The sequence below is a fragment of the Cinclus cinclus genome, chromosome 1, assembly GCF_963662255.1.
Source record: "Cinclus cinclus chromosome 1, bCinCin1.1, whole genome shotgun sequence".
Lineage (NCBI taxonomy): Eukaryota > Metazoa > Chordata > Aves > Passeriformes > Cinclidae > Cinclus > Cinclus cinclus.
In genome coordinates, this window is record NC_085046.1 from 46,827,103 (window position 1) to 46,855,084 (window position 27,982).

The window sequence follows — 27,982 nt, forward strand, 5'->3', positions numbered from 1 at the left end:
CCTTTAGAAATGTCAGTCCTAGAAATCCTAAAATCATTGAGTTATACCTTAATTTGAAGGAAAAATGTGTGTTTCTTTTTATAATGATTTTAATGCTGTTCAAATCCTGGTGAGAGCATTAAGTATCACAGACAACTTTATTATTCTAAGTATACAAATAAGCAAACCTTAAGCTCTTGAGAAAAGCATAGCCTTTTTAAAAAGCATGGATGCATTTTTGCTCTGTAAAGCTGCAAGGGATAAAGATTTGAAATTAGCAAAACTGTTACCTTATTTACTACAAAATACAATATCTTAGTCAGGACAATGCTAGCTTGAAGTGAGCTGCCTGCATTTCCCTGGATGCTAGATAGTATTTTTAAAATGCTAGAGAATATGCTAGATAATATTTTTTAAAATAATTTCACACATCAAATTCCTGTTTTTTTTCTAGTGGTGCAAAAAAAAAAGAAGTCAGTGTTCAGGACATCCTGAATTCACATTAAAGAAATTATGAATTCTACTGAGAAATAAATAATATGAAACAGTTACTTTAATGATACCTGAGAACTCCTTGAGTCTGTGGGCAACTAGGTATCTACTGGACTATGGATAAATGTAGGATTTAATTTTCTCTTTATTCAGCAACAAAATAGAAATCCAACAGTTTTAAATTGCATCTTTCTAGAAAGGGTATTATTTCCATCACATTTATAAATATAGTGCTTTTACATCAAAATGAAAATGTATCTAAAATGAGATATGGAAGTTCTTTCTGTTTCAGATATACAACAAAAAAATGATGTAATTAGTAGCTATTTGAAAGTCAGTTGTAAGCATATAGACAGAGCAACAGGAGCACAATATTCATCGCTAGACATACCAGTGTTTTCAATATTAGCTTTCTGCAAAAAACATCTACCTCAAAGAATCCCCAATACTACTTCTGCTTTGCTAAACCTTATAAAGTGTATGTCTACTGCATTAAATCTCATTTTTAGCATCTAAATTTTCAGGTTAAAGGAATGAACATTCAGCTCAATTCTTGCTGAAACTCTTAAAACTAAAGTCTGGCAAACCCAAGAATTATTGATAGCCATAAAGCCAAAATAAAGTTGTGTAATGTATCTGTGACTTCCCCTATACAGGAAAGAGTGCTGGTTTTTTGTTGTTTTGGGTTTTTTTGATTGTTTGTTTCAACTGTAGAAATAGCATGCCTGAGCTTCAATTTTTAAAGATCTTTCCACCTCATAATGTGTATTTTCCATACCAAGTAATGTCTCCATGTGCTCTTTGTGGGAAGAACATACTCTGAGAGGGATGCTAACTGTATATGTGACTGGATCCTGGGTAAAGGCTTTGGAAATAGCACTGCAAAACAGGAGTACCCACTCTGCTATTTAGCATGCCAGAGGACTTGATATGGAAAAGTGAATGATGCACCTTGATGCATGCCTTACAACATGAGATGTATAACAGAAGCATGTCTCACTCACCAGGTTACACTCGGGGGTTATGAGCCTTACAGTGCAAAGATAAGAGGGCAGTAAGTTCCTAATTAGACCATGAAATCCAAAATCCAGTGTATAGCATCTTCCCAACAATGCTTTTCAAGTCAATGGCACGGACATCTGAATTCTAAAGCTGTTCAGTCCAAATACCCATTTTGTCATCCCTATACTGAATATCCAGCTACCCAAACAAAATCCTGAGTGAATTTCTCATTCATATTCTCTGTCTCCTTGCTCATCATAGCCTCTCCTTTGCAAGGTAGACTCCATACAGTAAAATCAGGGGAAACAACCATTCTGCAGAGCCCCTTCAGGAAATACTCAGCATCTCTCCTGAAAAATTATTTCCTCACTTAATTAGCTTTAAAACTGGAATTAACAGCTCACTGATGTGGTGCTGATTAGCAGACGGGCCCACAGCTTTTTTACTAAGTGTAAATTCTACTTTACAGTTGTAAATGCAAACACTTGTATATATAAACACATAAAATTATAAATATAAATATGTGAAATATAGAAAGCATATAAAATAAATATGTAAAAATACAGAAAAATATTAAAGTTTTGTAAGCATAATATAATACATGGAATAAATCTGAATTAACAGGCACACAACTTTTTCCTGTGCACATGATAAAAAGACTGGGTAAGGCAAGGAAGTTCTATTTGAAATTCCATGTAGAGGTTTGAGATTCTATTGAAATGGAAATTAAAGCTTTGAACTTTATAACTTTGACTGGATAAAACAAATTGACAATAGATTTGACAAACTAATATTTTTATGTATCTTATCAAATAAATTTTGGCAGAATCAAAGCAAAGTGTCTTGAGTTACACAGCACAAGGGAACAGCAGGTACACAAAGCCTTATCCTCTCCTCTCCAAAGCCTAACTTCAAATTCTTGCTGTGGTCCCAGATTAAAGATGTTTCCTGTAACATGAGAACATAGACTCTCTGCACTATCTCTGGTCACAGAATCATCCCTGGATGTGCTTCAAAAAGGATATTTGCCAGTGGCATTTAATACAACACAAGAGACAACAGTATTGTTCCTTCACAACCCCAAGGCAGTTAAATTGCAGTTGATATTGTTGATATTCCCCACAGAGAAAGCAAGACACAGAGGACAAGGAAAAGGAAGAGGCAGTGATAAATCTGAAGTAGTTCAGAAATAGTATTGCTAGCGTTTTTGTGCTCAGGTGACAACTTTCATGCTTGTGGTGAGCTTCAAATTAAATATCTTTTTACTTTCGCTAGAGTTTAATGACAGATAATAGTTTTTATACAACTGAGATCTCTGTATGTCTGCATTAATATTTAACTGATGTATTTTTGCCAGGTTGGTAGAAAAGCTAGGAAATAGTCCTAGAAAAAAAATATGTTGTTTCCTATCCCAAAACTCACATATATTTTTTGGGCTTTACACAGAGTGCACCAGCTCCCTCCCCATGCAAGCTACTCTACACTCATCAGACAGAAACAAAGAGTCTCCAAAACTCACTTTTGTAAACTGCACTCCAGCTCCCAATTTCAAAGCTTGTGCCTTGGCATGCTATTAGCAGACCTTGACCCATCCAGCTGATGGATCAGCAAGCTTCAAGCAAGAGAAATTCTTTCTTAATATTCCTTACAGTGATAATAAAATGCTGATGTAGTCTGTGTTCTTGCCTACATGTTCTTGCCTACATGGCCTTACTACCAGCGTTACTGTCAGAATCATCATTGTCATCAGTATTATGATCATCTTTATTAGATGAGATAATCTCAATTATCATTAGTGCTAATTTATTATGTTCCTCATCAGCTCTGTCATCAGTGTCATTCATCTAATTGTTGCTCATAAGCATTTAACAAAGAAAAACAATGGCTAATCTGCAACATTTAAATCAGCTCTGGGAGCAAAACTGGAAAAAAACCCACGAAACTCTCAGACCTCCCACAGCACTGCAACTACTAACAGTCTGGAAACAGAATTGCTCTCCAGAAAATGTCTGTAACCTTATTCTATGGACGCCAGTGGATGAGTAGAAGGTTTCCATCAGGAAAGGTGGGCAATGATGATTTATCTGCTCACCACTGTGCAACAGACCCTTGTGCAGAGAAGGACAAGGTACAGTCCTCCCTGGCTAGGTACTAACAGCAGTTCAGGGTAGGAAACAACAGGGAAGGTTAGGAACATACCTGCACATTTATCTCCACCGCATAATTGCAGTTTCCTGGAATGATCTTTTCCTCTCAATTATTTCATTACATGCCAGTGAAGTGCAGCAGGCTCAGTATAGTTCACAGTGAGGTGGATTTTGTTGTTTTTTGAAAATAGGAAATGTTGGGATACCACCCAAGGATAGACATCAGTGTGACAGTGATATTTTATGGTCAAAGGAGCTCTTCCCTTAAGGACAAATCTATTATAAATACTTGGATGACACTCAAACATCTGCAAATGCATTTGTTCAACAATCCTCAAAAACAAACCCTGAAGTTATGAGACCCGTTTTGCATATGACACAGGATGAGGAAAAACAAACCAGGGCATGTAATTTCAAAGCCAAATTCCTCAAGCAGAAATTCCCCAACTATCAGCAGGGTCACTTCTGCAAACACTCTCACAGCAAGGAGCCATTCCAACCAGCCTGCTAATGACAGGTCTGATCCCACAGACAGCACGGGTCTCCTTGGGTTGCAGGCACATGCATGGAAAGCCAGATGTCCTGCTTTGTGTCTCTGGCACAGCATTACAACACTGCAGCCAAACTCTTCCCTGACCCAACTGCACAGATGTCAAAGGAGTGGCAGTAGCACAAGGCTGTGTTTGTTTTATCTTCATAGGAGCAGATGCGGGAGGTGACTGGTACATGTGAGACAATAACTACAAATTCAAGTGCAGTGAAGCATTTTGCACTTGTTTCCCCTCAGCAACCTGCAGCACAGCAGAGAAAGCAAATGGCAATCAGTGTTTTTGGCTGAACGTGTTTCCTCACCACTGACATCTGTGTGACGGTCATCCACTCTGGAGGGATGTGGAAGTGAGCACCAGCTGAGTCTCCCAAGAGCACAACACCTTTTGAGTCTGCACCTGATGGATGCATTTAGTTAGTCACATGGGCAGAAAGAGCAAACTGAAACCAAGCTTGGAGAGTGCTTAAAGAGGAACAGCAGTAGCAGCTGATGGAGTCACAGGATGACTGACTACACCACTTTTCACATGGCTTAAACGTTCAGACACTGCAATAAGATTTGCACTCCATCTGCAGCAGAAACTGTCTAATTGGCATTTGCCAACAACCTTAGAGAAACAACTGGGGACTGGGCATGAAAAACAGGGGGAGGTCTTGCTAGTTGGAAAAGAACTGTGCTTGTATTCAGATTGTGTGTAATTTCAGCAGAAGTTCTGCTGTGCAGACTGTTTATTTTTACTATCCATAGATTATGCATTAAAAAGTACTCAAATATTTAGGGAAATCGGATTACTCAGAAAATTGCTCAAAGCTCCTTATAACAGAACTGGGTGGTGGATGTGCTATTCATATGAGTATTTCCGTTAGAACAATCTGTCTGGTTTATAATAAATCTCACTTAATGTTTATAGATTAGATTTTTATCTAAAAATGTCGAGGAGTCTTGCCCAGCAATGGTTCATCCCCAGGATACTGATTTCAGTGTAAGGTGAGGTGACTGGCAGTCACCACTGGTTTGTAAGGCTTTTATTCGTGCATTGTGGACACACAGGCACCCACCCACATCATGGTCAGGGAGATCAGCTGATGCCATCACTTCACCCCTTTAAAGCCTTCTCTGGAAAAAAATATATGTATTTATGGCAAGAGGTAAAACTGGACAAATGCAAATGTTAAGCTGCTTCCCTAAATCGCAAAGCCATTACTCTGGATCAGTCTTCAGGCACCAGAGGAGATGCAGAACTGACATCTCAGTTTGCTGCTGTCCCCAGTCTATGTATTCAACTTCATTACTGAGCTGACTTTTAACAGGAAATTACCTGTGCTTTTCAAGTTTCATCTTTACCCATCCTCAAGCTAAAAAACTAAATAATTTTGCTTTTCTAATAATATTATAAAGCCTGTTGTCTTTCCCTTGCCTTGTGAATATGCAAGTATTGAAATATTTATAAAAATAATACATAAGGCACATGGTTTCTCACATTGACGTTAATGATTTACCTTTGCAGAATTTCTCCTCATAGGGAATTCCATCTTTTGGATCCACACCCTGTTGGAGAAGAGAAAGGGTAGATAAGAACATCTATCTAGCACCTGAAGAATGGCACTGCATCATAATAATGATGTTTCCCATTACATTATTTTAATAAGTATATGTATGTTTAAATTAATCACATAAGCTATAATTTAAACAATCATAAGTACTAATAAACAAACTTAGTATCAGCTAATAAAACTAGAAGAAATAAAAAAGAAACATTTGTAAGGCTAATCAAAGACCAAAGAGAACAAAAGAGGAACAGCAATCAGAAAGGTATAACTTAATTTACTTACCCATATGCCATTGCAGTTAGAGTCACTTTTTGCATCCCAATTATCAGGACTAAAATGGAGATACAAAAGGATAAGAAATGTCACCAGAAAAAAAACAAAACCAAAACCAAACCAAACCAAAACAAACAAAAAAACCAAACAGAAACAAAACAAAAAAAACCCCAAACAAAACAAACCAACCAAACAAAAAAACAACCACCAAAAAACCCCACCAGATCCACAATTCCATTTTTCACCAAGATTAAAAAGGAATTAATAATTCCTTTCTGCATGGAAGGGTGGGGTTTTTTCCCCTTTGGGTCTAGGAGAGGCAATTTTTCCAAGCAAAATGCAATATTAATTTAAATTTAATAGTGGAAGTTGCTGAATAAAACTTATCCTTTTAGTCAGTGGCATGACTCCCACCCCACCTCTGGTCTGTCTGACCAATTTTAGCTGAAGATGCTTCAGAGAAAGGAAAGAAATTTGTGCAGCACCCCTTCAAATGAGTCCCATCCCTGGTCTTGATCATCCCCTCTTATCTCCCTCACAGTGAAATCAATGTGATGTGCTGTCTAAGAGGATGATCAAAATAAAATCTGTAGTTTATTTTTCTCAAAGCCACAATTAATAAGAAGCCTTTAAAATAATTAAATCTTTACCGTCTGCCAGGGTACACGGCTGTGTTCTTGTCATTGCAATCTCTGCCTCGCCAGTGATAGCCCCTCAAGGTCTAAAGGCCAGGAAAAACAAGCAGATAGGACAGCCATTATTACTCTTGCACTTTTAATTTAAAATACCTAAAATGAGAATCTAAATAAAGGTGTAGGAATAAAACCCAGTAAACAGGTTGTATTCCAGAGTCCCTTTGCTAAGTTTTAATAAGTGACACCTAGCATGCTTTGGTGCAGAAGTAAGAAATCTTGGCAATTTATTTTTTGGTTTAATATGATTTTACTTCACCTCTTATTCATTCAGTAAACAACCACACAGCAGCAGAGCAATTTGATTCTGCAGTGAGCACAGCTTTATGTGTGCATTTCCCCAGGTGGAACACATGAATGATTGCTTTTTCATCCAAGAAAAAACCCGATATTTTATGACAAAAAAATTTCCATTCATTTTATTCCTATACCTAATTTCACATTAATGGATAAATCTTTGAAGAAAGTAGGAGGAATCCCAGAGACATTCTCCTTATCAAGGAATTACTGTACCGAAGGAAAGGTTTTGCTTACTGGGAAAGTACTAAATTTATCTCCGTCAAAATCTTCAAAAGGCAGTTTATTTCTTAGAACACTGTAAAATAAAAAAACAAAAACAAAACCCATATATTAACATATGGAAGGGAATCTCTTAAGAAAGTAAAGAACACAGTGAAGTGCACAGAACAAGTAATAACTGGCATAATATTCACTGCTCTATATTCAGTTGTAGCTCTGTCCTTGTACTTCAGCAAAGTGATCCTGCCCAAAAGAGCAAATTCTGTATTTCAATATCTGCGGACTGAGCTCTGGAGGTGAGGCTGATGTACTCCTGTATGGCTTCAATGTCAAACCTGCAGTCTCTAAAACAAACTAGGACAACAAATCTGTGGTAGAAGGTTGGGATTTTTTTGTTGGTTGGTTGGTTTTAGTTGTTTTGTTTGTTTAGTTGGTTGTTTTGGTTTTTTTTTTTTAGCTACAGAAAGAAGAAATAAAAAACCAAAGATGGTGAGAGAGTGCATAAGGGAAAGATCAGAAAAGCTGAGTTGAACACATGCAATCCAACATAAGATATACAATTTCAATCCCACTTCCACTGTCTGAACTCACAGAGCTCAAACTCAGCTTATGTGTCCTGATTAACATTTCAAAAGACACTTGCAAGATTTTTTATGCCAATCAATCCTTTCCAAATAAACTCCCGATATTTGCAGTTTCAATTAAATGAGCAGAAATAGGTGAGCAAGTTAGTCTCAGCATTTGATTTAGTCAAATATACAGCAGATAATCCTGAATTATTCTTAGACCTGCTTGAGTATTCCTCCAAGTCATTGGAGTACATTGACAAATAATTTGGTTTTACAAGCAATTGCCCAGCTGATGTCCTTGGCCTTTCTTAGAAACTGACTCAAAGTCAGCATTGTCATGAGTTGTTTTTCCTGGATGCCATTTACCTGACTTTCTTGAACACCTTGGAGTTGTTCTATGCTTCATAACTGACATTAAATTCAGGTTCCTCACAGAGTTATGGAGGTGCTGGTGGCCTTCCTGCACTGAAACATGGGCACCACAACTGGGTGAATAAATTAAATGAAGAAGAAAGGTGGCTGCCTCTTGGAGATGTCACATCTGTCAATGTGCCACATATTTGAGCTCTGGGATGTGCTAAAACTGAGCAAATGGTTTAAGCACTAAAATAGCCACAAGGATCCCTGTGAAAAATATTACTTACCTGAACTCTGTGCAAGGTCCTTCTGTACAACCTATACAGTGGTTTTATAAAGGAAACCAACATAAGTAAAGTATGGGAAGCTATATTAGCTGATGACTTTAGAAAGAAGCAAATTTACCATGATCTGTTTCTGGTTAAGGACTGAAAATGTATACATACTATTTAATCTTCTCACACAGGTTAGCCAGAAGAGGAAATGCACATACACTTGAGAACCCCAAGAAGCTTTTCTGGAGAGGAAGAAAAATAAAAGTAGATGGATGCATTAGTTCACAGAGGTGGTGTAGCTTGGGATATTCAGTGTTAGTAAATTACAGAGCTAAACCATGTATTTTCTGCCTAGAAACATCCAAAAACTCCATTGATGTCAATAAGGATGCTACATGCCAGAGGATTTAGACCTGACATGGCAGTCAAGGATTAAGGCTGAGCATTTTACAGCCCAACTATTCTTGCTTTCAATGACCTGTAAAACTCAAAAAGGAAAGAAAAGTTTCTGGTCTTCTCTCTGTCTTCTCTCATGTAACCAATTTTTTTTCATTCCTTGTAAAAAATTACTATTCTCATGTTTGGTAAACATGGTGGCACCTGACAGTGCAAAACTAGTGAAAGCCATACACTTGGGAGCCATGAGTCCAGTTTCTACATGCTAAAGCCCAGGGACAACTCTAAGAAGAGGAGAAATGAGAGATCCAGACTATGTGTAGAATACCCTTGATTTTTTAAATAAGATTTTAACCTGGAAATCTAGATTTTATCTTGGCCAAACCTGTAAGAGATAAAAGACAGCTGCTGCTAGAAAAACTCCTTCAACATTAGAAGCCTGTAACCCATAGCCCTGGGCCAATCCAGTTGATGTTTCAGATAGCCAGGAAGCTTCAGAAGCTGAAAGAGACCTTCCTAATGAATTGTGTTGCATGGGCAATTAATCCCACAAACATGCTGCTCATTTGGCTTCACTGTAAATTCAGTTGGTCTTGAAACACTGAGAGTGCTCAAGTGGTCTCTAAATGCAGAAGGCTAATTGGTGCACAGCCTAATTCTCTGTATTCACTGAAGCTACATTTGCCATGTAAATATTGAACAGATGAGTAGCTGGGCATTCTCAAAATTTTATGCAAAGAAGGGTAGTTGTTTATACAGACATAGCACTTAGAAGCTCTGTCCTTGGACCAACTGCCTTGTGTAACATACTTTATATACACATAAAAAAAGAGTAAGGTTGTCCTCAACCTACTGATATTACAACCCATACCCAATATAAAACAGAAGGTAAAGCTTGGATACAGCTCAGGTGGGGCCATTTGAAGGTTAGTATACACCATGTGCGTCTATAGCCCCAGTGTATACAGCTCTGAGTGACAAAGGAGAGCTTTGAGGGAGCACAGCAAGGCAGTGAGTCCAAGGAGCATAGGGCATTGCCTACACTCCTTGGGAAGGTGCTTGGACAGGTAACAAAGGGTGATAGAGACAAGGGTCTCATGTTGCCCAGAGCAGGAGGTCCGGCACAGAAATATGCCACAAGCCAGGAACTCAGTGTTGAAAGAAGAACTGGGGTAGTGGAGAGGGGACACAGCCCGTAGTACAAAGATTGCAGCCAACATTTATGCTGGTGCTGAAGTGACCATGCAGCAAGGTGAAGACGAAGAAGAGTGGTACCTTTTTCAAGTACCACTGATATGGAGGAGGACGAGGAGAGATCTGCAGTGGAGTAGGAGCTGTAATAGTGCTCTTTCTGAAAGTGGCAAAAGTGAAATCAAGGAGAAAAGAAAAAAAGAAGGTCAGGGAGAAAAGAAACCTGAAAAAAGCCACCATTTAACTTTCTTCAGCTCTGTCCAACACACTCACATGACAAAACTTTATTCACACTGGCTTGGAGGGGGAGGATATACTGGTGGAATGAAAGGAGAAACCAGAACACACCCACAGAAGAAGTGGGGGGGAAAGCCAAAACCAGCCAGGAAGTGGGGACTTTCCTTAGGCTGAAAGGCCAACCTGGTCCCAATGCTACACCTCCAGTTGCCCTCTGCACTTCCCCATCCCTCTGCACCTCTGTATTCAAGATATTGGCTGCCTTAGGGCTGTGTCTTGGCAGCACAGCTGGGACACAGGCCTCCTTTTTGCTCTCTGTGTATGGTCAGGTGGGCAGAGAGCTTGACAGGTACATAGACAGGATGCCAGCTTTTCTCAAAGAGATTTGCAAACCAGTGTAAACTTCCAGGAAAGAGGAAATAAATCACTTCCCTGACCCTCCTTCATGTAGGACTAATCCTCTCAATAGAAGCACCAGAGACTCTTTAAAACTTCCATCAGGTTAAAATTTGCAAGAGCTTCATCTGAGCTGTCAGCTTTTCACTTCAGCCTAAGTCACAGTATGCAAAGCCTTTGAAGTTAAGGCACCTGGAGCCAAAACAGCACCAGAAATACAAACTACAGGGCTTGCAAAAAATAAATACGTAAATAAAATCTCATTTTATTTGTTTGCAGACTGTGCTAAAAGTTTACTCTTTGATGTAAACAGAAAAAAATAATTTCTGCCTTTTTCTCAGCTGGCCTTTTCAAAATTCTTGCTGACTGGCTCTCCATTGGTTTCAAAGGAAGGTTATTCTGTGCTTCCAAAGACTGTCCAACTTTGGTGGAAGTGGATGCATGATGATGACCTGGCAATGCTGTAGGTATTGCTTAGGACCAGCTGCAGCAGCATTCTGAAGCCCAGCAGCCTCTAGCTCCACAGCCTTTGTATTCCCACAGCAGGTGAAACAGTGAGATCTGGAGGTAATGCTTTAGCTCTGCCTGGCATTTTGCAGGAGAGTGACTCATCTGCTCTTTGAGGGTGTCTTGTGGTACTCTCAAAAGACAAGGAATACAGGTATAAAAAAAAAGTGAGAATTTTTGTGTGAACAGGCGCTATTTTGTCATTCCTAGCAGAGACAGGCTATAATTGCAGCATGAGCTATTGACAGACAGACTACTTGCCCCAGTGTAACAAGAGTAGATGGGCAGGAGATCAGCTTATGTCCTCTGCCTGTCAGTTAGCTTTGGTCTCCCTCCATGGCTTCCCACTTGTCCCACTGCCAGGCTGTGACTTTCAGGGACCTCATAGTCATGACAGGATTGTAAAAATGATGCATGCTCTCATTAAATGCCAGAACTCGAATCACCCTTCTTTCATTGCTATTGCTCAAAGATACTCCTTAGTATCTTCTCCGCCCACAAGAAAAGTTAATGCTAGAGGTGCTCACATTGATTGATAACACTAAAATCCTATTCATTGCCTGTTAACATTCCCTAATGATACTTCTGTAGTTATTTTAATTGGTTTTACTAAAAAGAATAACAATGAGCCCCTAATGCTTGTTGGTGTTTGATTTAAATCAGTGCCTTAGAGATGGCTCACTTATTTTAATGAATGGACACATTTATTAGAATTTTTTGAGTTGTAGCCGCTTTCACTGCATATCTGCATCTGCTGAATTACTTTCTTTCCCCCAAACTCATAATGATCCTAAGAAATTCCAAGTACATGTGAAATCCTGGGATCCAGATGGATCTCCCATTCTCATTACAACAGCTATCATGACATTTCTTTTTTTGTACACATACATATAGTCACATACAGCTGCCATGTCAAGATGTTAACTTACAAGAACTTCTTCAGAAGGCTTTCCCCAAACATACAATGCAGCAAAAGCAACCAAAAGAGCAGATATGGGAAGAATTAATAGATCTAATTTGAAGTTTTGGTCTACTATAAGCCAGAGCATGAAAGAGGCCAGATAAATGTTTTTCTTTCTTCATTGATGCAGATGCAAGGATGTCGTATCACAGCTGGGGTGTTTCTGGTCCCTCACCCACACACTCAGCCAGGTAATCTTCTCACCAGGCAGTGAGAGCACCTTAGCTCTCACTAAGGTGTATCTGCCTGTGCAGGTAACAGATCATGATTTGGCAGCCTTGAGATTGGGCAGGTGATTTCCTTACTATTTCGTCACACACAGCTGCTCTCAGATACATGGCTTATGTGAACATGATTCACACTGTGCTCCCTCCTAGAGATTCTCCTTTATGTTTCTTACTGCATTATTTTTCTAGATCTGAAAGTAACTTCAGTCTGGGTAAATGGGAAATTGCAAGCTGAAGTAATGCCTCTGTAAATTTTATTTTTATTGCCCAGGTTGAAAATAAGTTTCAGCCCAGATCATTACAGGAAGCACACTACGAATCAGTTATTTGGGAGAGCCCAAGCAAACATATGATACATGTTTTAATTTGAGCTAACCTTGCATTGGCAGGAGGTTTGAAAAAACATTGAAACCCAGCTGTGACCTTTGTGCTTTCAGTCTGTTTGCCCTTCCCACTGGTAAATAGGCAGCTAGGAGCAGGAAGGGGCCAAGGGTCAGTGGAGATTGAGAGAGGTATCAGGGCATTGAGCAGTTTTCAGGATACAGAGAGTAAAGGATAAATATGAGAGCCTATTGTACCCAAAGATTGATGCCAATCATGCCACCCTACCCAGGACATCCTGAAAGGATGTGGCACACCCAGCCCAAGAAAATGGGATGTGGCTGGCCATATGAGGGACTCAGCCCAATTTTCCAAGGGAAAGGGCACATGAAGGAAGCAAAGGAATTGTGTCTCAAAGGGCAGCATCCCTATGCCAGTCCCTCTCCAGCCCCATGCCTGCACCTGATCTCCAACTCACAGAGAGGACCTGCTTGACTCAGAGCATCTCATTACAGATTTTAACATGGAGACTTGCTCCAGGGAAAGAAGAACAACAATTTCATGCAATTTGAGTGGAAATTTCAGGCCATCAGCAGCACAGCACCAAAAAAGGAAGAAAAATACATAAGAGATCCTCCTGGCTGCTGTTCTGCAGGAGCTGAGGCCCGTCTATACTGTGCTTCATTTATTTCCCTGGCTTGGCTAAAGACTAATTAGGAACCTCAATTTTCACTTTTGTGAGTAGCATCACAGGAATTAGCAGTATCAATAATTTCTTCATAAACAGTTAAAGCATTTCCTTTGCATTAAGTGCCTGAAGACAACTGGAAGCCAACTGTAGGGCTGAACTGACTCAACTAAGTGAACCTAGCAGAATAAAAGCTATCCTTCTCTGCTAACCTTTAGAGATCCTCTACAAATCTGAAAACTGTTGGAGACAGCAAGATTTCAAACCTCATTTTTCAAATTTTAGAGACAAAGGCAGCATCTCACAAATAAAGGAAAAATATACAGAATTTGCATCCAGGCCATTGCTTTCAGACAGTCCCAAAGCACAATTGCTCTGCTCTGAGGCAGTGGGTCAGTTCATGAGGCACCCACTTACATACACCTACAAGGTAGCTGCATTTTTCTTTGTTTTTTAATGCTTTCCCCATACTTTCATAATTTATTTCTCCCTCTCTTCCAGGTCACCTGATTGAGCAGATCCTGTATCAAATAGAAGTGAGCCAGCATTCAATTCAATGCTAATCAGGAGGATTCACAGTCAGTTAAAAACAAACCAAACAAGGATTCAGTCCTGATAAAAAAACAGCCTAATGCCATCAATTTCTTACCAGGTCCTTGGAAGCCTTCATAATTCTTTTTGCATTTCTTATTGCAACACTCAGTCCCACCTAGGACAGCAAGAACAAAATGAAAAACAACCAGATCAGCCTCACGGTATCCTACCAACTTTTCTCCCCATTTCCTACAATTTTTTCTATTTTACTATCAGTCACAGCACAGAAATGATGTATGAGTCCACAAACTCCTCATCAATTATTTTTATAGGACTAACAACCAATTATCCAGTCACCTTCTATGAAACTCCAGTTGCAAGAGCTCATTTATTTTACTCCAGGGCATCATTTATTTCCCAAGGAAAAGTCCATACTGGCTGAAGAGCTGAAATTCATATCCTGACTGCACTGCATGAACTGCAGAGGACATACTTCTCTAGTCACTCCTCCTGAAGGAAAACTCATCCATTAGAAGATTAAAAGAGTGTTATTCACGTAAGGTCAGTCTGACTTGCTGTGGAAGGGTACAGAGGAAACATTTACTCTTGCATGGATAAGGGTTATACTCAGCTGAGGTTCATCTCGGCAGGAGAATGTGGCAGGCAGGAAGGTACAAAGCAGGGAACAGAGTTTGGAAGGCAAATCCCCTGCTTAGGATCCAGGAAGGTTAGCTTTTTATTTGGTAAGTACCTGTCCTGGATAGCAAGTTCTTGCTGACAGTGGCAAGATAGTTTTTCTGTTGGCTCCATGCCAACTTGTGCTGAAGAGGAAATTTGGGATACCTCCACAATGTGGATACTTATTCCTTAATAGAAAGAAAGAATAGGAGAACTATTCCAAGAAAAGGTCTTGGAGAGGCATCAGGTTGGCCAACATAAGGCCATGGGTTACAAATAAGTCAACTACTAGTGATACACAAATAATTCCTGAAATCCCTTGCACACAAGGTCTTTGAAGGAGTGGAGGAAATTTTGTGCAAGGGGCACCATCTGTGAGTGTGAGTGATAGCCAAGGACCAGCTCTGCTGGCAGAAGGAGGACAGATGGGCCATGTGTGGTACAGCAAGACTGTGGTCAAATGCACCCTGATGTCGGCTTGTCATGGCCAGGAACTGCCACGACCTTGCTATCCAAGCTTTCCTCAAGGGTTTGCCATTGCAAAAACCTCAACAAATACATATTTGCAGCCCATGTGGTCCTCAGCCCTTGGTGCTGCCTGAAGAAATGTTGGGGCATGCGCAATAAGTAGGGTCTGTTTATGCATTATACTGTTAAACGTTGACCTGGCTTTAAGAAATTTGTCTTGTATTACAGCACAGAAAGGTCACATTACTTTGCCTGCCACAAGGACTCTTCTGAGTTGAGGAGATGCCCCAGATATTCTTATGCCATCCAAAATATTTAACAACTGCTTAACAACTCTGATGAACAGTACTTTCTAAATTCAGCCATATCTTTCCATAAGAAAGGAAGTTCTCACAACTCCGATTTAGGAAAAATAATGAGAGAAGAGACAGTCAGAGGAGTCAAGGTAACACCAGTGTGCTTCCCCCTGCTGCTCCATTCTCAGTTTAGGACAATATTCTTGTATCTCAGTGATGACAATTCCCATATATTGTGCTGCATTTGTTAGGCCACCTTTGAAAACAACCATATCTGTGAGGAAATAACTATGTGATGGCCTCAGCATTCAGCATGAGGAAGGCTGAAAGCCCTGCCTGTTTGCTCTCTTTCAGCAGGAATAACTACTTATGGTCTTCAGGCTTTGAAAACTGGCAAAAAACCCCAACCTTAGAATAAAAGAGGAGATAAAAATCAATTATTTTTGAAAACATTTCAAAAGAAAAAAAAAGTCCAGAGTATCACAAACATGTTGGCACTTGGTTTCTGCTCAAAATTGTTAGTGGGGACAAACTGTTCTGTCTGAAAATGTCCTGCTATCTGTGCCTCCTACAACCCATCCTGAGGATATTACTGCAAGCCTAACATCAACTGGGTCTGAGGGCTCTGAGGTACTCAAAGTCAGCACAAGTTTATATTTATCTGAACAGAGCTACAGAAACTCAGCAAGGGGGAAAATAGGGATCCTTCAGCAAGAGCCATTATTACAGCATCTGGAAGAAAAAGAAAATGTCTCTGATGTGATGGCACCTTACTGAACAGCAGCACGCCATATCAGAATATTAAAGCAGACTTAATTTGTATTTAAACTAATCATTGCCAGCATTTTTGTGCTGGAGATAAAATCTAGCATGTCACTATAATTGATTTAAGCAGTGATCAAAGCAAAATAATTAACCATGATATTCAAGGGTCAAAAATTTATGGTGAACAACACAAAGGGATATGGATGAATAAGCATAAGCAGAAAGGAACACAGAGTTCTAAGCTGCAGGGTTTTAATATATGTATCACATTAATATATGTAGTTAATACATGTTTAACTCATGGTGTCTATAGTCTAAAAATCAAGGTATGTCACAAATAGATGACAGAAGCTAGCAATGACACTGTTTTCTAGTTTCTTCCCCCTGGGCAACTGCTGTCCCCAAAACAAATCACACATTTTATGTTTGCCATAGTTACGTTGTACAATACCAGCTGCTGTCATTTCTGCAATAAAATTACTTGAGAGGCAGATGTGAAAAATGGCTTGAAATTGAGTATAATAGAAGGAAAATTCCTAGAGAGGTAGGATTTATCATTCTTTTCCTGCTGGGCAGGGTAGGAGTGACCTTTCTTGCTCACAGCAGCGGCACATGAGAAATGCATGCTTCAGAAAGCTACAGGAATATTGTACTCAGAAAGTAGAACACAAGGGAGGAAAAGGCTGGATTGACCTTGTGTGTAGAAAATGCTCTCTCTGAAACACTAAAGTTGATTCCTTCTCTCACTTCACAAGTTACTTTAGCCAAGACTCCAGGTTGGACTGCGGAAGACTCGCAGCTGAAACACCCACTGGGAAGAAAACACTCCTGGTTTCATAGGTCACCTGTAATCCCTGGCTGACACCAGCATGTCAAGCCTACCATTGAAGGCCATACCACCCATACAGCCTCTCCTACTGCACCTTGGGAGGTGCAAGGAGCTAGCAAGGAGCCTCTTCTCTTTCCCATGACATGAGAACACCACCAAGGAGTGGGTTCCCTAGGCTTCAGCAGCTGACAGATGTGTCCAGGGGAGCAGCCAGCACCATCCACCCCAACCAGAGCAGTCTGCCACCCTGTGTGCACAAGATATTCAACCATGGATGAGGTCAAGGGCAGGGTGTCACTGGGATTTAATTCACTGCTTTCTTTCAGTGTTCTCCACAGAGACAATGCATTCCCAGTAAGGATTTCTGTTTTGGCAATCAAATGTATTTCTCATAGTAAACAAATGCATGAACCAAGTCTAATTCTCTCTTATTTATCATCCTTGTTAGACAGCTTTTTCCCAGGAGACCAGATATTTACAAAGCACTCCAAGTTTCTCTTCTAACTCATTTTCATCACTCTTTAACCAAGAGTACCAAGATAGCAAAATTCTGCAAAACTTGTCAAATAGCACAGCTAAAAGCGGGATTTGTTTACAAGCAGTGCTTCCTTGTCCTCACACTTTTGTCTGCCGCACTCCCACCCCAAATATCTCTGTGACTGTAGGCTGTCCAAAGCTTGTTTTTGAGGCTCCTGCCTGAGACAACTTCTACATTGGCATGGCACAGCTGCAATGCACCACCTTGCAAACCCCATGCCACTCTATTTCCTTTTGATTTATTTGGTGGAATGTTGGGGTTGTATGATTTGGGTGTTTGGGGTTGTTTGGGTTTTCAGATGGGGTAGGGTTTATTTTACTTCATTTTCTGCCAGTGAAGAGGAGCAGAGGAAATGCAGAGAAACAAGTAAAAGAGGAGCAACTGTGCCTTCTGTTATTACCCATCTATAGGTAGTTTCTTCAGGGCTCAGTTCAGGCTGTAGCAAAAACTCACATTTCAGTAGATTTTACTTGTTTCCAAAAACAAAGCCTAAAAGGAAGGCATCTTGCTCCATAGGACCTAGCCTGCCTCCCAGATGCCTGCTTTACTGATGGTGGTCTCAAAAGAAGGAAACCGGTCCCAGTCACAAAGTCTACTTTTGACTGGCAGCCTACTCTTAATCAGGAATGCAGAAGCACTCCTACCCTGGAGTTTGGTTCTGTCTCACCTCCCAGGAAGAAGCTCACATTTTTACTGAGAAAGATGACTGAGAGATAACAGCTGGAGTATTTTTATTTTACTAAACCCAAAAGGGTTTCTTTTTGTCAGAACTGGTTGGCTCCTACTTTGTCAAACAGCATGCTGACTACAGTAATATCCATGAGGGATGTGGCTTTGTAGAAAGTCAGTGAAAGACCTGATAGAGGGTACACACACCAGCATGGGTGCTTGTGGCAGTGATGCTTATTCTGGCAAGATAAAATTATAAGAGCATAAATATGTATATTATTGCTGATGTAAAATGACTTCCACCAAAAATCTATTGATGGAGATTAAGACAAAATATGCAGCTGAAAGGTCTCTGATAATCTGTAGCATCAAAGGGATGTGAAGCAGAAGAGGCACCCTGAAAGGCCAAAAGATGGAATACAAACTTCCAACGCAGACTGTTTTAGTGATTACTAGAGCACGACCACAGTGCTGAAGTCAAGCCATTATTCTGACCCAACACATCAATTAAAGTATTGCCATTTAACCAAACAGGCCAGATGGCTTAAAACAATCTGGAGACAAGCTGAGAATAATCTCCTGCAAACCTGTTTGTTCCCAGGGCCAGAAAAGAAACTTGGTAGGCAGTGCATAAAACTCTTCACCCTATTTCAGCCCTTTTCACTCACTAGAGGAGCATCCCTGTATTACATGACCTTGTGCAGCAAGTCATCCAGCATATGAGCTGATAAACATTTTTGGCTAAAACATTTTCCAGTCATCCTAAGCCAGCTATCTTGGATGTCTGTACTATGGTCAGTCTTTTGGAGTGATGCTAGAGCCCATATTAGAATATCTGCTGTTGATGTGGCTTAAACCACAAAGCACATTACAGATATACAGTCAACCACAAGGCATTTCACAGCAGCTTCAGATACCATCCACTTTCCAGCCACCTTTATTAAGCCTTCACTTCTGATGTGCCCTATAAGTTTCTCTCCTTACTTAAAGGAGACTCCAGTGTTGCCATCTACATACTAAAGGGCAGAGGAGAATTTTTGCTCTGCTCTACAAGCCACTGGTGGCAAGAAGGGGCTCACAGGACCCATTACAAGGAATGTGTGGTCTTATGGTCATGATGGTGACTCAGGAGCTGCAAGGACTCCTTCCAATCTTCCCCATCAACATCAGAGGTCTGCTTCTGAAACTCTTCGCAGAAGAGTAGCCCACCTTGCCCAAGCCCCAGCAATAGGAGGCTGCCCTTGCCCAGGCTGGATGCCCTTCTCATCCAGCTCCATGCTGAGAACACTGATTCACTCCATGTGAATGGAGCAATATTTTTTATTCATAATTAGAGAAAAGTCTTACAGAATAATCACAGCATGCTATCAGGTCCAGGCATTTAGGCAAAAAAAAAAAAAAATAATTTGTGCTAATTTGACAGAGACCAGGGAAGTATGTGTTGAGGGTTAGTTCTTTCTTTTTTTTTCCCTCTGTGGAATTTTCCCCATTGTCATGCTAAGATACCTGTTGACTGGGCCCTGGTGACAAGGGGGAGGGGACGGGAGGGAAGAAGCAAGCCCCGCGAGATTCAAACAGCCAGAAGAGGAAGCGGAAGGCTGGGCCTCGGCCCATTTCCCCCGCGGAGTTCGGACGAGAAGGACGATCGCCGCCTGTGTCCCATCCCAGCGTCGGGAAACCCCCATCAGACCCTGCCCGGCTCGCTGTGAACTACCACCATCCAGCACTCTACTGATCACCAGGACCCACACCGTGAGTGGAGGGCTCTCTCCATCTCTCTCTCCCCCTGGGACAGCGCTGCCATCACCCCCAGCCCTCCTGCAGCTCTGCGGGACCCGCCCGCCCCCAGCACCGGGAACTGCAGCTCAGGGAAAAGGTGCCTGCAGCCAAAAAACACTGGGACTGAGTTACTGTTCTGTTTGTGGGTAATTTCATAGCTGTTGTTGTTCTTGTTTGTCTTGCTAAATATACTAGTAAAGAACTGTTATTCCTACCCCCATATCTTTGCCTGAGAGCTCTCTTAATTCCGAAATTATAATAATCGGAAGAATCACATTTTCTTTCAGTCCAAGGGGAAGCTTCTGCTTTCCTTGGCAAACACCTGTCCTTCAAACCAGGACAGTATGTAAAATGATGCATGTATCATTTACACAGATTTCAGTGTCTCCATTAAGTAGACAGTCTGAAGGGCCTCTGAAGCAGGGGCTCTTCCTCAAAACACACAACCTCATTAAAGCAACAGCACACAAACTGAGGAAAATAAACTAATGATGGAAAAAGCAGATACACAATGATATTTTCCACCTTAGAGGTAATTAAAATCTGGGCATTATGATGCCTTCCAAGGACAGGCAACACTATTTCTTTTACTCCCTTTGCCAGTACAAATATGATACTAATTCTGGAAAAATGGGCACCCAAAAGTCTAAATGAATAAGTGAAGTACCTGAAAACCAATAGAGTTGAACAGAACAGTCGTTGGTATTAAAGTATTGTTCAAACATTTGGCAGGGGACTGCACCAACATTTACAGACACAAAACTGTAGTGATCAAAAAAATTACAAACAAAAGACGCAAATGTGAGGTAAACTACATTTTATGCACCTGTGTCTCTGATTGTATATCTGTTTTTTTCACCCATAATTCATCTTTACTCAGTCTGACTAGTCACAGAGTTACTGTGGGCAATTTATCAACCACTTGAGCATGAATTCTAAGCACTGCTCTTCTTCTCCCATCTCCTCATGCTCTCTTGGGGCATGAGGAAAGCCAAAAAGAATAGCACAGTGTAAAAAAATTGTTTTGTTGGTAGAGTTCCCTTATTACTATTGAGAAACAAATACCTTGACAGAAAGGAGTTTAACTACCACTTGCAAAGGAAGAGGGTTTGCTTGCGCCACTCACTCTGAGGGAGAGTCTCCAGGCCATGCAAAAAAGATCCAAATTTTGTTTAAAAAAAATAAACCAAAGCCTTACCACATTCAGCTGTTTTCCTTCAGGACAGTGCAATCACTGAAGCAGCTGCTGGAGGTGGAAGGAGCCAGTACCTTGGTCCTACACCTGCCCTGAGAGATGGGTTAGAGCTGTCACAAAGATGTGACAGCAACCCTACAAGTGGCATCCTTTCCCCTCTATCTGATCAGCCTAACATTTCAACACAGGTGTTCTAATTTCTTCACAAGAGCCACCTTGATTTAAAAAGCCCCTTTATCCAGGCTCCTTAGCCTAACTGACTGAGTAGACATGGTGAGCCCATCCCTCTAAGTGCAGTTCATTGCCTGCATTCACTTTCACTTCAAGAAGCACCCTGCACTTCTGACACTCAGTTCAGGATAGGGGATTTCTGATGACACCTGTTTGATGAAGTTTGGGCAATATTATGGTTGAGTCGAGTTAGTGTGGGCCCTCTCTGCCACTTGCACTGAACTTTCACCCCTCTGTGGTTGCACATCTATAGATCCATATGTTAACATACCGTGGAGCATAGACTCACACCTGCTATAAACCAAATGTTACTGTCATTCTTGGAAGCCAAGTGTTTCTCCAGACCTTAATATTGGCAGAACTAAATCCATCTTAGAGATGAACCACTGATCATTGAAACCCATAAAAAGATTATGGGTTTTCAATGACTGCCAGACTAGATCCTGTGTGAAACATCTCATGCAGGCTGTTGGAAAATCAAACATGCCTTTCTCCATCCAGATGCAGGGAAAATATTTCCAAAAATAGGTGCTGAAGTGAATAGATTGCTTTTCAACAGCACCAAACAACCCCCATCACTCATAGGTTTTAGTGTGACTGGAGGTGCATGGTGGCTGGGATGAACCAAAAGAATCACAAAACAAACAGCACATGTTTAGACATGTGTGCAGTTATGTATGTGTGAGAGTATTGCAAAGGTCTAGGACATGAAATCAAGGACATGCAAATGTGTTTACAAATAACTGTATGTCAGAGAAGTTGTGGTAATTAAATATGATTTCAGCCTGTGGCAAAAAATAATGCACATTAGCTTAAACCCCTTGCACTGCAGACTAATCCAAGTCAAATATCCCTGCATTTGCAGCAGGTAACTTGTGCCCATGCAGGCTGCCACAGCAGATCAGGCAATTCGGAGATCACTTGTTCTGTCATGGTAACATGGTGGCATAGATGAACCTCATCTGAGTATATGCTTTGGGATTATTGTATTGCTTAACAATAAAGTCCCTACTCTTCCCTTCTGATCCAGACTGGTACAGGAGAATTTGGCCCTGTGACCCCCACAGACCCTCAACCCAGCTGATGATCGTCCATACAGCTAGTGTGTGTTATGCACCTTTTGTTTAGACATTTTTTACGAATGTCCATGCCCTAAATGCTTATTTCCTAGAGAATGCATGTATAGTAGAAGCCTTCAAACTGCTCAATTCCAGCTTAAAAGACATCAGTAGTTTTAGGAAAAGTGAATCCAACTCACCTTTGGAGGAGAGTAGAGATGACAAAGGAGCTGTCCTGGATCCTGTTTACACATCCTCAAGGAATGGCAAACCACATCAGCATTCATTTCCCTGACTATGCTGAATGAAATGGTGCATAAACAAAGACTATTATGTTTTTTCTGGGCTCTTGAAAGTAGAAGCTATTTCCATGGGAAGCTAAATCTTCTCAACACCACAAAATAATCTCAGCTCGTTTCACCATGGCCCATAATTGCTGCTCAGTAGTGTTGGGTTCTAATGACTTTCGGCCATGACATCCTACTTAACAGGTAAAATCGGAACCACGGATGATGAAAAAGGACTGTGTTCTACATGCAGCACCTGAATCAAATGCATTATAACTATTCTAGTTTTTTAATCAATCATAAGCCTGACAAAGATTTAAAGGTTAAAGTTAATGTATATGCAATTTGGCACATATGAATGTCCAATCATTAACTCAACAAAATAACCAGAAATCCTTCAAAGATGCTTAACCTTTAATCACCAAGCATGAGTGTTAGGATTTTTTTCTTCCTTTTTGGGACACACCTCTGGGATAATACAGAATTAAATAAAAATGTTTAATTATAGCACTTTTTAGTGCTGTAAGCACTTTGCAGTTCCTTGCTAGTTTTCAAAACAAAAATAAAAGCCATAGGGAAGAAGAAGGTCTAGTAAAAGCTCCATTAATTAAATTAAGAATTTTAAAAGAGTAATAAAATCACCTACATCTTATTTTTTTTAATCAGTTGTATTAAATATTAGGCTTCCCCAAGAATGCATATCAAGGTTGGGGCTGAGAGCAAGTAGGGGCTGACAATTAAAAAGCCTGATTAAGGTAGGATGGAAAGCAAGAGCCAAGCAACAACAGTTTTATTTTATAGAACCTGTCTCATATATGTGAGTATTCAAATACCTCCCTCAGCTAAATGAGCTGAACTTCAAAAAATAATGATATCAGGTATGCCTGATCTGAGATTTAAATGGAATATCAAAAGGGTTACCAGTGGCAGCCCATGTTTATTTACTCAGGAATAGCTGTGCCAAATGCCAAACCAGAATCACTCTGAAGCATTTCTGCTTTAAAAATAATATAATTATAGGAGTGAAATCCCTCCACTTCAACCTGACAGCACATCTCTACATGTCAAGAACAAACTAAGCAAAAATCTGAGAGGACACAGCAATACTTACAGTTCAGTTATGTGTGGTCCATAAAGTTCAGCAAGCACATAACAGAAACCTTGTAGTTTTTCTAGAAAATATAATTTATTTTTTTTTAGTAATCAAGCATGGTGAAACTGGTTTCATAGCAGTCAAAATACAGCAGCAGCTGGTTCATTAAGGTGAATGCTGATTTACCTTGAAGGAAGGCATGTGAATCTCCGATCTCAGTGTAGCACCAGAGATTAGGAAAATCTGAATTTCTAATCTTGCCTAAAACCCTTCTGACTTTAGGTAAGTCACATGATAAAGACAAAAAAGGATAACTAACTTTTGTTAATTTTTCTGAGTATGGTAATAATGGAAAAGTCAAAAGAAATTGTGCATGCCACAGCATCTTCTAAGCAGATTAAATAAACATCTCAGTAGGTTTGAAAGAAGAAAGAAAACAAACACATAAATCAAAGTGCCAAAAGTTATGTTGGGCTTGATGCTACTCCTAGAACTGTCTCGGAGCTTCTGGGGGCTTGTGGACTTAAGAGAATACGTTTTCTGTAGAGCAGGAATTGTGCAGTAGTAATTGCATTCAAAGAAACATCTGACACTTTTCATTTGTCTTCGTTTTGCATTCTACAGCTATGTGCCCTTTTGAGATGCTGGCTCAGGTGGTTTCCTTAATACGTGTGAAGCATGTCACATAAGACATGCTCATCAGAGATTTCTTTAAGTTACTGTTGTAAAATAACAGGTGATCCATGCACCTGAGAAAAGACATGGAGGGAGAATGGGGGTTTGAATACAAGCAGGGCACTGATCTGACAGTTCCCAAGAGGGAAAGCTGTCCCTTTCTTGGCCTGAACAAACTAGAGCTGGTTAATAATGCACATGTCCTGCAAATCAGGTGTCAGGCCTTACTCCAGCTGGGGTGGTGCTGGTAAGAGATAGGTTCACACAAGTGCTGTAACAACAAATTTGCAGCTCCTCAAGTTCTTGTTTTCTCTTGCACCTCTATTACCCAGACAGATAACTAACTCTACCTGGGGAAGAAAGCACAGAGTATTCTGATCTTTCCCAGAGAAAAAACATGGACACAGCCAAAGCAGTCACTTCCTTCCAACTTTGGGCTGAATATTCCTTTTCAACCAGTGCCAGGCTGGACACACCTAGGGCTGCTGCATACAGGGTGGGTAGCTTTGCTGTATGGAGAGTACAAATCCTTGTGGCAGGGCCTCCACTGGTGGGTGTGGGTGTGCTTTACGCTCCCACAGCTGCTCTCTTACCAGGTCTGTAGACACCCCAGTTGGCAACCTGCACCTGAGAAAGAAGGACTGGCACCAGGAAGGCATACCAGGGAACAAAGATAATTTTCCCAGCACCCTCCTACTCATGGTGTTGCTGGCAGCTTGTGTAAATAGAGTAGCTGATTTTTCTTATCCCATGACAGGTATTTTATTTCAGTCAAGTTATTAGCTTCATTGTTTGCCTCCTTTGCCACATAACTCCTCACTATTGTCTCTTTAGGAGCAATCTGCTCCTAAAAGTAAAAATTGGTCTCCTGACTAGAACTAGATTTTATTCTTGTTCACCTAAAATGAAAGATGTTGCAGACATCAATAACCCTCTGTTCAGCATCACTGCTGATTAGAATACACTCTGATGAGGCTTGCCAGTGGGGTACCTGGCTCCCTAAAGCAGCCTGCAGGCAAACTTGGTCGGCTTCCCCAACACCTCCCCACTGCATCACAAGCTATGGTCTCCTTACGAGTTTCCCAAACCAGCTGGTTTCCACAACATTTTTGGCTCTGGAGGAGCCAGCTGGCTGCTGTAACCTCTCCGGGTACCTGAGAAAAGAGGAGAGTTTGGCTGCTTATCAGCTCAGGGGAGCTGATAAAGGTGTTTTGCTGGTCCCACTAATTTCCTTATATATACAGGAAACTTAATGTGTAATTGCCCCATGGTGTAAAAATGGTGGGAGGTAAAAGGAACAGTAATAATGTTAAATTATCATTGAGCACATAAAGTCCTCTTGGAAGATTCAGATGCCATTCAGGCTTTGACTTTCAACAATACACCAAGACCAAACCACAGATGGTGTTTACAGGACTTGCCATTGGAGCCAGGCTGCATTCATGTGTTCGCAAATCTCCAGCTCTGCTGATACACTCAAGGAGAAGATTTTGCAGAGAGAAATCTCTATTAGGAAGAAGCAGTGTAAGTTAGAAAAGAGGAGGAGAGAAAAATTATGAATAACTGTGGGTATTCAGGGACAAGAAAAGAACTTAAACAAAACTAAATGCTGGAAAATTTAGAGAAAATGTAGAGTATACTTGCTTCAGGTAAAAGAGATTCCCTAAGATCCCTTAGATCCCCTAAGAACAGTCCAGAAGGTTTTCCATCATAGTCCTGAAAGCACAAATGCTCGCTGAATCCCAGAGGACAAATATTTGCAAAAAAGATGTGATTATTTTGTTGCCATTTGCACTTGAGCTCTAAAGTGTTTTACACAGCAGTGGTCAACATAGAAGCCAAACATGACTCAGAGACAAAGCCAGAGGCAGAGGCTCTCAAAGCACAATTCAGGTGTCAGACCTCTGTGTCATCAAGCAGACAGTCAGTATCCAGGTAAACAAGCATTCTTGCTAACAACACCTCTTACACTGTGAATACTGCCCTTTCCCCCAGACCTGTCCATTCTACCTGCTGAAGAGCCTTCTTCGCTCATGACATTACTGTTCTTATTCTCATAGGTTTATTTCCCATGTCGCTTGAATTGCACACATTGCAAGTATTTCCATACAAATGAGGCTGTGGTTCTGTTTGATACACAACCTGTGAGATTAAGTAGGACTGACAGGTACTGAAATGTTCTTTCTTTTTCTCTAAGCATATTTTGTTCTTGAACATCACATAACTTTACAGAAGACTTGATCCAAACCTGACTTGACTATAATCAGAAGTATTGGAGGCCCTCAAAAAACCCCACTTTGTAGGGTTTTTGGAGTCCTACTCCTTTTTGTGCTTTAGGAAAAGCCTCACTGCCATTAATTTGTTGCTGTTATTCTTGCTATCAATTGTAGGCATGTGCATAATAATGAAATTGCTTCTCCATGTGAAATGCATGACCTGCTTTAGTAGGTTTGCTCCTCAGGACCGTCCAAAGTTTTTCTACTGTTTCAAGCAGCAAGAGGAAGCTGTTGATTCCTGCTGGGCTTCAGTGTTCACCTCCCAGGAGAGGATAAATCGGATTACACTGTAGCTCCCACAAAATCCATAGGATTTTTCACTCCTTTCAAATTCAGGGTCAGGTTTTTTTTCTGCTGGATATATCCATGCATCTCAGAAGGTAACTGGATTATACAAATTCAACTACAGTGATAATAGGTTTTTATGTGTGTAAGGAATGGCAGCTGAAAAGCAGTATCTTGACATGTCAGAAGAACAAGGTCCACTGTAGTGAATCCTGAACACAGAGCCAGTATGTCATAATTTAAAGAAGAAAATTGTATTTTAATAGCAGGACCAGTGCTTCTAATTGTAACTTCATGGTTATGTGCCTGTAATTTAAAACACTAAGGCTATGACTTATGGAATAGAAATCAGATAAGCATAATTCTATCAATGAATGAAACCTAGCAATTAGCTCCCTGCCTCACTCTGCCTTGGGAAATCCTCCTTTGGAAAGGAGGGAAATAATATTATACACATATCTTCTGTGAAACTAGGGTCTACAGAGAGAGATTCATGAAATCATATAAAAATGACATTTTAGTGAAGAATCCTAAGCCATCTTTTTACATTAATAACCTTAAAAGGTATAATGAATGTGAGATCTAGTTACTTAAATAGTTATAGGATTGGTCTGTGAGGCACAAAGCTATTGTGGCATTCAAACTGTTCTCTATTTAGGGGTGTGCATGTGGAGTTCCAACCTCCTTTGGGTAGATAAAGTAAGGGTCAGAAAAAGGGAAGCCTTACATATATTCACATGGAATAGCTATCACTTTTGAAATTTGTATTACTAATTACATTTCAGCTTTTCTATGCACACCAAATGATCACATCTTACACCTGTCAGCCTCCTCTCATTTTTAAAAATTTACAATAGCAGTTCCCACACCTGCTGAAAACATTTTCATCTCACTGTTGCTGTAAAGACCTGTATCAACAAGCAGGAGGTGTAGTGGGGCATACAGTGAATCTATTCTTAAGCTTCTAACAAAGAGAGAAAGGGGAGAAAAAGGAAGG

The 27,982-nt window shown here is 40.5% G+C and overlaps 1 protein-coding gene across 1 annotated transcript in view; it reads right to left on the bottom strand.

Annotated features, from left to right (window-relative positions):
• AOAH (acyloxyacyl hydrolase) overlaps nucleotides 1-27,982 on the bottom strand; it is a 74,457-nt gene that overhangs the window by 30,723 nt on the left and 15,752 nt on the right. The window contains 9 exon segments of the mRNA XM_062497296.1: nucleotides 4,473-4,567; nucleotides 5,670-5,718; nucleotides 6,003-6,051; nucleotides 6,644-6,714; nucleotides 7,220-7,280; nucleotides 8,577-8,647; nucleotides 13,979-14,038; nucleotides 22,570-22,669; nucleotides 23,768-23,828. Coding sequence (XP_062353280.1) covers nucleotides 4,473-4,567; nucleotides 5,670-5,718; nucleotides 6,003-6,051; nucleotides 6,644-6,714; nucleotides 7,220-7,280; nucleotides 8,577-8,647; nucleotides 13,979-14,038; nucleotides 22,570-22,669; nucleotides 23,768-23,828 — 617 coding nt within the window.